The 13876-nt window shown below is 46.9% G+C and overlaps 1 protein-coding gene across 1 annotated transcript in view; it reads right to left on the bottom strand.

Moving 5' to 3' along the window:
- Positions 1 to 13383, bottom strand: part of LOC141273771 (protein ELYS-like) — a 112305-nt gene extending 98922 nt beyond the window's left edge. Inside the window, exons 1-4 of the mRNA XM_073686108.1 lie at positions 13235 to 13383; positions 5530 to 5659; positions 4790 to 5043; positions 4528 to 4708 (exon numbers count right to left, since the gene is read on the bottom strand). Coding sequence (XP_073542209.1) covers positions 4528 to 4708; positions 4790 to 5043; positions 5530 to 5659; positions 13235 to 13246 — 577 coding nt within the window. The 5' untranslated portion in view covers positions 13247 to 13383. The remainder of the gene's footprint in view (positions 1 to 4527; positions 4709 to 4789; positions 5044 to 5529; positions 5660 to 13234) is intronic.
- Between the last annotated feature and the right edge of the window lie 493 nt (positions 13384 to 13876).

Genomic DNA, 13876 nt, shown 5'->3' on the forward strand with positions numbered 1-13876 from the left:
AAGACTAGCTATGATGTCTCCTATACAGACATGAGGGGCTCCTGCTCTCCTGCCCCTATGCAGAACACAGAGAAAAGTAGCATGGCTATAATACAGCAGTACAACCAGCAGTAAGGTGATATAAAACACATTTTAGCTGTGGTTTTTTTTTTTCAGAGGGAATGGCGAGTTTTGGAAAAAAAAATCTCATCACTCTCACATCTCACTTCCAGCATTTACAGTCATTACAAGGGCCAGGAACCCCCTGGAAAACCCCTAGGAGAAGAGCTACGCTGTCATGTCATTACATCCAACACAACCTATCCCAGGTACAGGGGAATAATACCAACAGCCGCAGAACGTTTGTTAAAAGGGAAAATAAAAAAAACTACATTTTAGTCAGCTCTTCAGCCACTTTATCAGGAGGCAGCAAGTTAAACATGCAAAAAGCGATGAGCGGTTTGTAGTATTGATTTCAGCGTTGGTTATAGAATCAGTGACCACTTAAAAGGAGTTTTGAATAACAATTGGGAATCTGAAAAAGGTCTGTCCGTATTAAGAACATTGGAGTAAAGCCCGCTCCTAGATACCCATTTTGTTCTGGACGTTTTAAAATGCCCAAACTGAAGCAAAACCGAAGTCCACCCTCGCCACCTCCCTGCACCATCTTGATTTGTGCTTCTCCTTACACCAAGTCTCATTATGTCCTACCAAAAGACAGATCCTGCAACAAATATAAGGACAGGAGGGAGGAGCGGAGGGTAGAAAAACAATAGGAATATTTGACACATTTTACATCGTGCAGTCTGTCCTATCCATTTTGGGTCTTCTCTATGCTGATGTCTGACTAATTCCCAAACTAAGTGAGCAAGTGCTATAATGTGTAAATGAAAGATACCACTGCAGCAAATCCCTCGCCTCTCTTTACTGTTTTACACTAGATTAAATTTACTTCTTCCCTTAAATATATTACGGTTTCTTTAAATACAAGTTATACAATATTTTAATAGACTTTCTACATTAATTCTCTACAGTTTTCAATACCTCCATTTGATGTAATTGAATAGAAACCTTTAATTTGCCTAGTGAAAGTCAGTCTTTGTAATACAAGACACATACGGGCATAGCTCATAACTACAGGTGCTTCTCACAAAATTAGAATATCATCAAAAAGTTAATTTATTTCAGTTCTTCAATACAGAAAGTGAAACTTATATATTATATAGAGTCATTACACACAGAGGGATCTATTATATAGAGTCATTACACACAGAGTGATCTATTATATAGAGTCATTACACACAGAGTGATCTATTATATAGAGTCATTACACACAGAGGGATCTATTATATAGAGTCATTACACACAGAGTGATCTATTAGAGTCATTACACACAGAGTGATCTATTATATAGAGTCATTACACACAGAGTGATTATATAGAGTCATTACACACAGAGTGATCTATTATATAGAGTCATTACACACAGAGTGATCTATTAGAGTCATTACACACAGAGTGATCTATTATATAGAGTCATTACAAACAGAGTGATCTATTATATAGAGTCATTACAAACAGAGTGATTATATAGAGTCATTACAAACAGAGTGATCTATTATATAGAGTCATTACAAACAGAGTGATCTATTATATAGAGTCATTACAAACAGAGTGATTATATAGAGTCATTACAAACAGAGTGATCTATTATATAGAGTCATTACAGACAGAGGGATCTATTATATAGAGTCATTACACACAGAGGGATCTATTATATAGAGTCATTACACACAGAGGGATCTATTATATAGAGTCATTACACACAGAGGGATCTATTATATAGAGTCATTACACACAGGGGGATCTATTATATAGAGTCATTACACACAGAGGGATCTATTATATAGAGTCATTACACACAGAGGGATCTATTATATAGAGTCATTACACACAGAGTGATTATATAGAGTCATTACACACAGAGTGATCTATTATATAGAGTCATTACAAACAGAGTGATTATATAGAGTCATTACAAACAGTGATCTATTATATAGAGTCATTACAAACAGAGGGATCTATTATATAGAGTCATTACACACAGAGTGATCTATTAGAGTCATTACACACAGAGTGATCTATTATAGAGTCATTACACACAGAGTGATCTATTATATAGAGTCATTACACACAGAGTGATCTATTATATAGAGTCATTACACACAGAGTGATCTATTATATAGAGTCATTACACACAGAGTGATCTATTAGAGTCATTACACACAGAGTGATCTATTATATAGAGTCATTACAAACAGAGTGATTATATAGAGTCATTACAAACAGAGTTATTATATAGAGTCATTACAAACAGAGTAATCTATTATATAGAGTCATTACAGACAGAGGGATCTATTATATAGAGTCATTACAGACAGAGTGATCTATTATATAGAGTCATTACACACAGAGTGATCTATTATATAGAGTCATTACACACAGAGTGATCTATTTCAAGTGTTTATTTCTGTTAATGTTGATGATTATGACTTACAGCCAATGAAAACACAAAAGTCAGTATCTCAGTATATTAGAATACTTTATAACAGCTTGAAAAATGAAATAAAATCCGAAATGTTGGCCTATTGAAATGTATGTTCAGTAAATGCACTCAGTACTTGGTCGGGGCTCCTTTTGCATCAATTACTGCATCAATGTGGCGTGGCATGGAGGCGATCAGCCTGTGGCACTGCTGAGGTGTTATGGAAGTCCAGGTTGCTTTGATAGCAGCCTTCAGCTCGTCTGCATTGTTGGGTCTGGTGTCTCTCATCTTCCTCTTGACAATACCCCATAAATTCTCTATGGGGTTAAGGTCGGGCGAGTTTGCTGGCCAATCAAGCACAGTCATACTATGGCTTTTAAACCAGGTATTGGTACTTTTGGCAGTGTGGACAGGTGCCAAGTCCTGCTGAAGAATGAAATTTCCATCTCCAAAAAACTTGTCCGCAGAGGGAAGCATGAAGTGCTGTAAAATGTCCTGGTAGACGGCTGCGCTGACTTTGGTCTTGATAAAACACAGTGGACCTACACCAGCAGATGACATGGCTCCCCAAACCATCACTGATTGTGGAAACCTCACACTAGACCTCCAGCAGCTTGGATTGTGGCCTCTCCACTCTTCCTACAGACTCTCAGACCTTGATTTCCAAATGAAATGCAAAATTTACTTTCATCTGAAAACACCACCTTGGACCACTGAGCATCAGTCCAGGTCTTTTTCTCCTTGCCCAGGTAAGACTCTTCTGGCATTGTCTATTGGTCATAAGTGGCTTGACACAAGGAATGTGGCACTTGTAGCCCATGTCCTGGATACGTCCGTGTGGTGGCAGCTCTTGAAGCAATGACTCCAGCAGCAGTCCACTCCATGTGAATCTCCCCCTATTTTTTTGAACGGCCTTTTCTTAGCAATCCTTTCAAGGCTGTGGTTATCTCGGTTGCTTGTGCACCTTTTCCTACCACACTTTTTCCTTCTGCTCAACTTTCCATTAATATGCTTTGATACAGCACTCTGAACAGCCAGCTTCCTTAGCAATGACCTTATGTGGCTTACCCTCCTTGTGGAGTGTGTCAATGACTGCCTTCTGGACATCTGTCAAGTCAGCAGTCTTCCCCATGATTGTGGAGCCTACTGAAACAGACTAAAGGGACCTTTTTAAATGCTTAGGAAGCCTTTGCAGGTGTTTTTTAATTCTAATTTACTGAGATAATGACTTTTGTGCTTTCATTGGCTGGAGGCCATAATCATCAACATTAACAGAAATAAACACTTGAAATAGATCACTGTTTGTAATGACTCTATATAATATATGAGTTTCACTTTTTGTATTGAAGAACTGAAATACAATTTTTGATGATATTCTAATTTAGTGAGAAGCACGTGTGTACACAGCGCTGTAGCTATGTGCCCATCACATGACCAGTGCAAAATGTTTATCCACCAGAAGCAAACAATGAATATTACTAATAAAGGACAGCAAGCAGACATCTTAAAAACCACGAGGAATGAATACAGACAGTATATCGCAAAGGCACTAAAGAGGTTAATGGCATTATGTTGTTTTGTGAAATCATAAAGGGAATTCCAAATCAAGTAAATAGCATATGCTGATATGTGATATGCCATCACTTGATCTCTGGGGCCCCAAACCAATTTGGGGGGGGGGGGGGGGGGCGCATTTCAGACTCTTAATTTTTTTTCTGCACAAAGGTGGTCGTGATATCTGAACTGTGCTGGGAAAGGCAAAGAGCCCCATCCACATGAATGAAGAAGTGCCGTAGCAGGTGGCCTCACACCAATGTTCAGAAGGGAAATGTTATTCCTAGGATTGTTGGGTGCTCTAGAGGTCAGACCCCTTGTGTTTATTGTGTGCTGACAAATCCTAGTAATATGCCATCAATTACTAAAATGTGGTCACCCCTTTAACACAACTTGATTTAGTTTTGTTAAAATACCTTTTAAAAATCCTGATTTATTAAGAAAAATACCTGACGCTTCCAACTCATCTTGATTGCAAGAGATATCATCTAAACATAGATCAATAAGAAGAACATGCCCAACATCTGTAACCACAGCTGCCACGCCAAAGAACCATCTTAGACTCTGGTGTAAATGCTGAGTACTGGCATTGGCTCCGCCATCATTCACTAAGGGTTCAACAGCCGTTACCTGAAAGCACAAAAAAGTATATAAATTATAACAGTTTCCCAAAAAGGATCGAGCAAATCAATCAAGTTTAGAAGTGCTTACCGAGCCAGGGAGCGCCACTGCTTTAACAACTTTTGAAATGCCGACATCATACAAGCAAAGAACACTGCCTTCTGCTTCAAGCAGACCCACAAGAAGTCCTGTCTTCTTCTGCCATGAAAACTCTTTGACAGCGACAACAGTGGGAGGTCTCTCAGTCACTGAGCTAAAACAGTATGCAGAAAGTCTTTCACCCGTTACTGAATTGGTAACTTCAAGCTGGGGTCCACATGCGAGCCAAGCAAGCCCAGCTCTCCCTTTACAGAAAAGAGAAATAAATTACACACATGCACTGCCAACCTTTTCTGAGCCTATAACTTCATATTTGTAAAAACAGATTAAAGATATAAGTTTTTACAAGAAACACTGGGCATATGCCCCCACAACAGAGAGTTAGCTGCATAGTATAGGGGATAATTGTTAGATCGGTGTAAGGCAGGGCTCGCACAACTGTATTTCACAGTCCGTATATGAAGCACAAGGTCCAAAACGTACCGCTTCAGACCCGAAGCTGTAAGCTAAGGTTGGGAAGCCGGCCACGAGGTCAGGCGATGCAGCCCGTATACGACCACAAGATACGCTTGTATGAACTCCACTTTAGTCCTACTTTTACCCCACCAATCTAACAATCATCACTTATCAGAAAAGATTAAAGAAGACTGGAAAAAAAAACCTTTACCATTCATTTGGTAAAACAATGAGCAAACAGACCATCGTTCTATTAGATGTTACATATTTCTTACCTGGGGTAAACTTTGCACGCAAGACAGATTCCAGGTTATTTTCATCCTCCTGGAGAGCTTCTATTGTGATCTCCGGAAATTGCAGCAAGCTGCTAGTTACTTCGGCCTCAAGATTCGGCATCTTATTTTTCTTTCAGAAGAAAAACAAGAATTTGAAATTAAACAAAGTAAATGAAAACACAGTAATATTACACCAGTATATAAGCACAGAAAGGACACTCCAGTCATATGCACCCATACACAATACAGGTGCTTACATGGCCAATAAAAACATGCTAGATTATTTCCCATAATGGGCCACTTTGCACTGAAAGGTATAGTCACCATATACCCACTGAACGTATGCCAAGCAGGGCTGTGGAGTCAGTAAGCCAAACCTTCGCCCCCTTGATGTCCGTCTCCACAGCACGGCCTCACTACTGAGCGTGTACATAAAGTGCAGCACAGATTCATCTCACCTAAGCAGAGACCCTTACATCAGGAACAGAACAGACATTTATAGGACATTTCACAACTTTCCCAAATTCTTATGAAAACATTTACAGCACATCCTGCATTGTACTACTGTACCCAATTTATTATATATTTTAGGAATCGGTCCATTTTATACCGACTCCGACTCCACAGCCCTGAGGCCAAGACAACAAACTTGGTAACAACCTATGGATTTATTTTGTCCATACGCTTGGTGTATTTGCAGTACATGCAAAATATACAGTGTTACAAACTTAAGGAAAAGTCTTTACATATGCCACCTATTCAAGGCTTCGTTGACCTTTAGCCATGATTATAACTGGATACAATTTCGATTTTACAAAAATCTTTGCCGAATAGGCATAAAGGGCGAATTCTGAAAACCTGCGCACTTGATCTTAGCAATCAGACTCAATTTCTCAGAAATGACAAATGGTAAGGTTTTTAATATTAGAGTTAGGACTGTCCCATAAGGGTTGCCGTGAAGTGGCGGGATGGCTTTCACATTATTTTGAGCAAAATTATGTTAACTAAATACCCTTTATTATTTATTATTATTTTTGCACTGTGCGATTTATACATCTACTTTCAGTTATTTGGGTATTTTTCTTGTTCTTGGTTTCTCTAAATTTCTCAGAAGCCCATAAGATAATTAAGGAAGCAAACTAGTTGCTATAGCAATTATTCCATTGCACCAGTTTTCCTAAATCTCTGTCATCTCTGAATCCGGCGGTCTTACTTTCCATTACTAGGTACAACATTTCTTTTAAAAGGGAGAAAGAAAATGCAAATCTGAAACTCCCTGCTGCGCTGCGGGGGGCACAAGCCACATTCTTCTGCCAGGTGCAGCAGCTGAACTCAGATTACTGTACCGTGTCTCCCATCAGTAATGTGCTATTTCATCTATTTATGGAGATCCTGTACATTACAACATAGATCAGAGACGTCAAACACACAGAGGGCCAAAATGAAAAACGTGGACAATGTCGCAGGCCAACCAGTATACAATATGGGGCCCACACAGTCCTCCGTACAGTACAATGGGGGCCCACACAGTCCTCCGTACAGTACAATGGGGGCCCACACAGTCCTCCGTACAGTACAATGGGGGCCCACACAGTCCTCCGTACAGTACAATGGGGGCCCACACAGTCCTCCGTACAGTACAATGGGGGCCCACACAGTCCTCCGTACAGTACAATGGGGGCCCACACAGTCCTCCGTACAGTACAATGGGGGCCCACACAGTCCTCCGTACAGTACAATGGGGGCCCACACAGTCCTCCGTACAGTACAATGGGGGCCCACACAGTCCTCCGTACAGTACAATGGGGGCCCACACAGTCCTCCGTACAGTACAATGGGGGCCCACACAGTCCTCCGTACAGTACAATGGGGGCCCACACAGTCCTCCGTACAGTACAATGGGGGCCCACACAGTCCTCCACACAGTACAATGGGGGCCCACACAGTCCTCCACACAGTACAATGGGGGCCCACACAGTCCTCCACACAGTACAATGGGGGCCCACACAGTCCTCCACACAGTACAATGGGGGCCCACACAGTCCTCCACACAGTACAATGGGGGCCCACACAGTCCTCCACACAGTACAATGGGGGCCCACACAGTCCTCCACACAGTACAATGGGGGCCCACACAGTCCTCCACACAGTACAATGGGGGCCCACACAGTCCTCCACACAGTACAATGGGGGCCCACACAGTCCTCCACACAGTACAATGGGGGCCCACACAGTCCTCCACACAGTACAATGGGGGCCCACACAGTCCTCCACACAGTACAATGGGGGCCCACACAGTCCTCCACACAGTACAATGGGGGCCCACACAGTCCTCCACACAGTACAATGGGGCCCACACAGTCCTCCACACAGTACAATGGGGCCCACACAGTCCTCCACACAGTACAATGGGGCCCACACAGTCCTCCACACAGTACAATGGGGCCCACACAGTCCTCCACACAGTACAATGGGGCCCACACAGTCCTCCACACAGTACAATGGGGCCCACACAGTCCTCCACACAGTACAATGGGGCCCACACAGTCCTCCACACAGTACAATGGGGCCCACACAGTCCTCCACACAGTATAATGGGGCCCACACAGTCCTCCACACAGTATAATGGGGCCCACACAGTCCTCCACACAGTATAATGGGGCCCACACAGTCCTCCACACAGTATAATGGGGCCCACACAGTCCTCCACACAGTATAATGGGGCCCACACAGTCCTCCACACAGTATAATGGGGCCCACACAGTCCTCCACACAGTATAATGGGGCCCACACAGTCCTCCACACAGTATAATGGGGCCCACACAGTCCTCCACACAGTATAATGGGGCCCACACAGTCCTCCACACAGTATAATGGGGCCCACACAGTCCTCCACACAGTATAATGGGGCCCACACAGTCCTCCACACAGTATAATGGGGCCCACACAGTCCTCCACACAGTATAATGGGGCCCACACAGTCCTCCACACAGTATAATGGGGCCCACACAGTCCTCCACACAGTATAATGGGGCCCACACAGTCCTCCACACAGTATAATGGGGCCCACACAGTCCTCCACACAGTATAATGGGGCCCACACAGTCCTCCACACAGTATAATGGGGCCCACACAGTCCTCCACACAGTATAATGGGGCCCACACAGTCCTCCACACAGTATAATGGGGCCCACACAGTCCTCCACACAGTATAATGGGGCCCACACAGTCCTCCACACAGTATAATGGGGCCCACACAGTCCTCCACACAGTATAATGGGGCCCACACAGTCCTCCACACAGTATAATGGGGCCCACACAGTCCTCCACACAGTATAATGGGGCCCACATAGTCCTCCACACAGTATAATGGGGCCCACATAGTCCTCCACACAGTATAATGGGGCCCACATAGTCCTCCACACAGTATAATGGGGCCCACATAGTCCTCCACACAGTATAATGGGGCCCACATAGTCCTCCACACAGTATAATGGGGCCCACATAGTCCTCCATACAGTATAATGGGGCCCACATAGTCCTCCATACAGTATAATGGGGCCCACATAGTCCTCCATACAGTATAATGGGGCCCACATAGTCCTCCATACAGTATAATGGGGCCCACATAGTCCTCCATACAGTATAATGGGGCCCACATAGTCCTCCATACAGTATAATGGGGCCCACATAGTCCTCCATACAGTATAATGGGGCCCACATAGTCCTCCATACAGTATAATGGGGCCCACATAGTCCTCCATACAGTATAATGGGGCCCACATAGTCCTCCATACAGTATAATGGGGCCCACATAGTCCTCCATACAGTATAATGGGGCCCACATAGTCCTCCATACAGTATAATGGGGCCCACATAGTCCTCCATACAGTATAATGGGGCCCACATAGTCCTCCATACAGTATAATGGGGCCCACATAGTCCTCCATACAGTATAATGGGGCCCACATAGTCCTCCATACAGTATAATGGGGCCCACATAGTCCTCCATACAGTATAATGGGGCCCACATAGTCCTCCATACAGTATAATGGGGCCCACATAGTCCTCCATACAGTATAATGGGGCCCACATAGTCCTCCATACAGTATAATGGGGCCCACATAGTCCTCCATACAGTATAATGGGGCCCACATAGTCCTCCATACAGTATAATGGGGCCCACATAGTCCTCCATACAGTATAATGGGGCCCACATAGTCCTCCATACAGTATAATGGGGCCCACATAGTCCTCCATACAGTATAATGGGGCCCACATAGTCCTCCATACAGTATAATGGGGCCCACATAGAGGTGGTGGTTCTGGTGTCACGGGCCAAATAAAATCACCCTGAGGGCCAGATTTCGCCCACAGGACAGAGTTTGACACGTATGACAGATATTCAGCCACCTGTACGGATTACAGCTTTTGGAGTCACTCACAGCACAGCTACTACTAACAATCTAGAGATGATGGGGAATCCACCATTCCTTCTCACTACACAATGTCAGGGAGGAGGAGTTAGAAGGAAGAGCATGCCCATTGCTTCTCCATTCACGGACTAGAGTACAGCACTCTGGCCATTTCTTTCAGCTCCACAGACATGACCATTCCAATGGCAAGGGTCTCAGACTACTTAAAAAATCTATAAAATGAAGGCTATTTTCTCCTCAGTTAAGTTATGTGATCTTATGACCATTGCTGAGAAGTACCATGTTATCTAATGGAGGTCACCATTTCAGTCACCAGACCATGCTGCATAATGAGTCTAATGTAACCTTTTCCAAAAGGTAGAAACAAACTCCTATCATAGTAATGATGATGGCTACACAGCTCCAGTTAGCCAGCTACAATAAAGATGATGACCATTCAGACTCCTGACTGTAAACTGATAATCTATTTGGTCACTGATGAGAATAGTGTACGAGATGATAAGTTATTACAGAAGGCAGAAGTGGTACTAGTTCTAGCTGATTACATGATGCACAGAATGAATGGCTAGGTTTACAAAGTTTATTTCTGGAGGATTTTGAAACAGATCTGCTCCAAATTCTTCCTTAAAGAATGGAATTCTTTACATGTAGCGCAGACAATGAAATAATCAGGTGTTGGTGAATTTATAAAGAAAAACAACTACAGTAATTCTTCAGAGAAGATGCCGAGTTTTAGAATTCGGTACATGCAAGTCTGTTCCTAAGGGTAAAGTCCCACGATGTGCTGCCACATGTGACAAAAACCCATACCCACCTCGGGGGCCACTGTGAACGGGTTTATCAGTAATACCTCATATGTTACTGCAAACTTATGAACTCAATCGCCCCACAGGTAGGTCTGGCTAGTGTCCGCAGTATGTGCAAAACCTCATGGATCCGCACCGACTAAGGTCAGTCAGGCAGTGAAATAATCGCTGTCAATCACAGTCAAATAAATGATGGCAGTAATGTCCAGGCAGGAGGCTACTACAGCCATCACTACCTGCCACAATGATGAGCACGCGGTGCCGTCAGTCGGCAGGGGACGCGGTGCCGTCAGTCGGCAGGGGACGCGGTGCCGTCAGTCGGCAGGGGACGCGGTGCCGTCAGTCGGCAGGGGACGCGGTGCCGTCAGTCGGCAGGGGACGCGGTGCCGTCAGTCGGCAGGGGACGCGGTGCCGTCAGTCAGTAGAGGACGCGGTGCCGTCAGTCAGTAGAGGACGCGGTGCTGTCAGTCAGTAGAGGACGCGGTGCTGTCAGTCAGTAGAGGACGCGGTGCTGTCAGTCAGTAGAGGACGCGGTGCTGTCAGTCAGTAGAGGACGCGGTGCTGTCAGTCAGTAGAGGACGCGGTGCCGTCAGTCAGTAGAGGACGCGGTGCCGTCAGTCAGTAGAGGACGCGGTGCCGTCAGTCAGTAGAGTACGCGGTGCCGTCAGTCGGCAGAGGACGCGGTGCCGTCAGTCAGCAGAGGACGCGGTGCCGTCAGTCAGTAGAGGACGCGGTGCCGTCAGTCAGTAGAGGACGCGGTGCCGTCAGTCAGTAGAGGACGCGGTGCCGTCAGTCAGTAGAGGACGCGGTGCTGTCAGTCAGTAGAGGACGCGGTGCTGTCAGTCAGTAGAGGACGCGGTGCTGTCAGTCAGTAGAGGACGCGGTGCTGTCAGTCAGTAGAGGACGCGGTGCTGTCAGTCAGTAGGGTACGCGGTGCTGTCAGTCAGTAGAGGACGCGGTGCCGTCAGTCAGTAGAGGACGCGGTGCCGTCAGTCAGTAGAGGACGCGGTGCTGTCAGTCAGTAGGGGACGCGGTGCTGTCAGTCAGTAGGGGACGCGGTGCTGTCAGTCAGTAGGGGACGCGGTGCTGTCAGTCAGTAGAGGACGCGGTGCTGTCAGTCAGTAGAGGACGCGGTGCTGTCAGTCAGTAGAGGACGCGGTGCTGTCAGTCAGTAGAGGACGCGGTGCTGTCAGTCAGTAGAGGACGCGGTGCCGTCAGTCAGTAGAGTACGCGTGCTGTCAGTCAGTAGAGGACGCGGTGCTGTCAGTCAGTAGAGTACGCGGTGCTGTCAGTCAGTAGGGGACGCGGTGCTGTCAGTCAGTAGAGGACGCGGTGCTGTCAGTCAGTAGAGGACGCGGTGCTGTCAGTCAGTAGAGTACGCGGTGCTGTCAGTCAGTAGGGGACGCGGTGCTGTCAGTCAGTAGAGGACGCGGTGCTGTCAGTCAGTAGAGGACGCGGTGCTGTCAGTCAGTAGAGGACGCGGTGCTGTCAGTCAGTAGAGGACGCGGTGCTGTCAGTCAGTAGAGGACGCGGTGCTGTCAGTCAGTAGAGGACGCGGTGCTGTCAGTCAGTAGAGGACGCGGTGCCGTCAGTCAGTAGAGTACGCGTGCTGTCAGTCAGTAGAGGACGCGGTGCTGTCAGTCAGTAGAGTACGCGGTGCTGTCAGTCAGTAGGGGACGCGGTGCTGTCAGTCAGTAGGGGACGCGGTGCTGTCAGTCAGTAGAGGACGCGGTGCTGTCAGTCAGTAGAGGACGCGGTGCTGTCAGTCAGTAGAGGACGCGGTGCTGTCAGTCAGTAGAGTACGCGGTGCCGTCAGTCAGTAGAGTACGCGTGCTGTCAGTCAGTAGAGGACGCGGTGCTGTCAGTCAGTAGAGTACGCGGTGCTGTCAGTCAGTAGGGGACGCGGTGCTGTCAGTCAGTAGGGGACGCGGTGCTGTCAGTCAGTAGAGGACGCGGTGCTGTCAGTCAGTAGAGGACGCGGTGCTGTCAGTCAGTAGAGGACGCGGTGCTGTCAGTCAGTAGAGGACACGGTGCTGTCAGTCAGTAGGGTACGCGGTGCTGTCAGTCAGTAGGGGACGCGGTGCCGTCAGTCAGTAGAGTACGCGGTGCTGTCAGTCAGTAGAGGACGCGGTGCTGTCAGTCAGGGCAATGGCCCCATGTACAGGACAGTCAGCAGCGGGTGATGCCAGCTCTGCACTCATAGCGGTGGTGTCTGGCACTCCCCCTACAGGGCGGATATAGAATGCAGAGTCCGGGACCCCCGTGGCCGGGGAGATGTGACAGCTTTCACTGTGGTCTTTCCCGTCTGGAGAGCAGACCTCGCAGTGAGCAGCCTGCCATGACTGAGCCAGTGCACGGCCCCGGCCAGCAGCGCGCACGCTGCCTACACGGCCAGTCAGGCTCCGCTCTTTTTCCAGGCAGTGACACGCACGATAAAGCGGGCACGATGTTCCGTCTGCTCACCGTGAAGACCATCGCAGTCGCCGGGCTCAGCTTCTCTCCCCAGCGTCACACTGCGAGCAGGCCTGCGGGATCATCACGGCCACCATCTCTGATCACCAAGCGCCACCGGTTCCTCTTCCTTCCCACTGAGTACGTCACAGAGCCGTGAGTGCGCCGTAACAAAGGGGCGTGAGTTCTGTTCTGTCATTGGTTGGTTTGTGTTTAGGGGCGGTTCCCTTTTGCGGACGTCACAGATTGCGTGTTCCCGTCACGTTACGTCACACTTCTCAGTTATAGGCTATGTGCCCACGATGCAGAAATGCAGCAGAAAATTTCTGCTGCATTTCTGCATCTCCCTGGCAGAAAAAACGCATGCAGATTGTGCATGCGTTTTCCCTGCAGAATACATGCGGATCCACATGCGTTTCCGCATGCAGATTGACAAGCACTTTCCAGGCGATAGCATCACTTGGAAAGTGCTTGACAACTAGGTCACACTATATAAATCCATGCAAACGGCATGGATTAAGGCTGCGTGCCCACGTAGCGTCTTTCAAGCGTTTATGCTGCGGAATTTCCGCAGTGGAAACGCTTGTTAAAAGCTAGGTAATCCGCACCCCATGGTCCCCAAGGGGATTCCGCATGTTCTATGCACATGCTGTG

The sequence above is a fragment of the Phyllobates terribilis genome, unplaced genomic scaffold (assembly GCF_046119375.1).
Source record: "Phyllobates terribilis strain yellow unplaced genomic scaffold, ASM4611937v1 Scaffold_5__5_contigs__length_657084704, whole genome shotgun sequence".
Classification (NCBI taxonomy): domain Eukaryota; kingdom Metazoa; phylum Chordata; class Amphibia; order Anura; family Dendrobatidae; genus Phyllobates; species Phyllobates terribilis.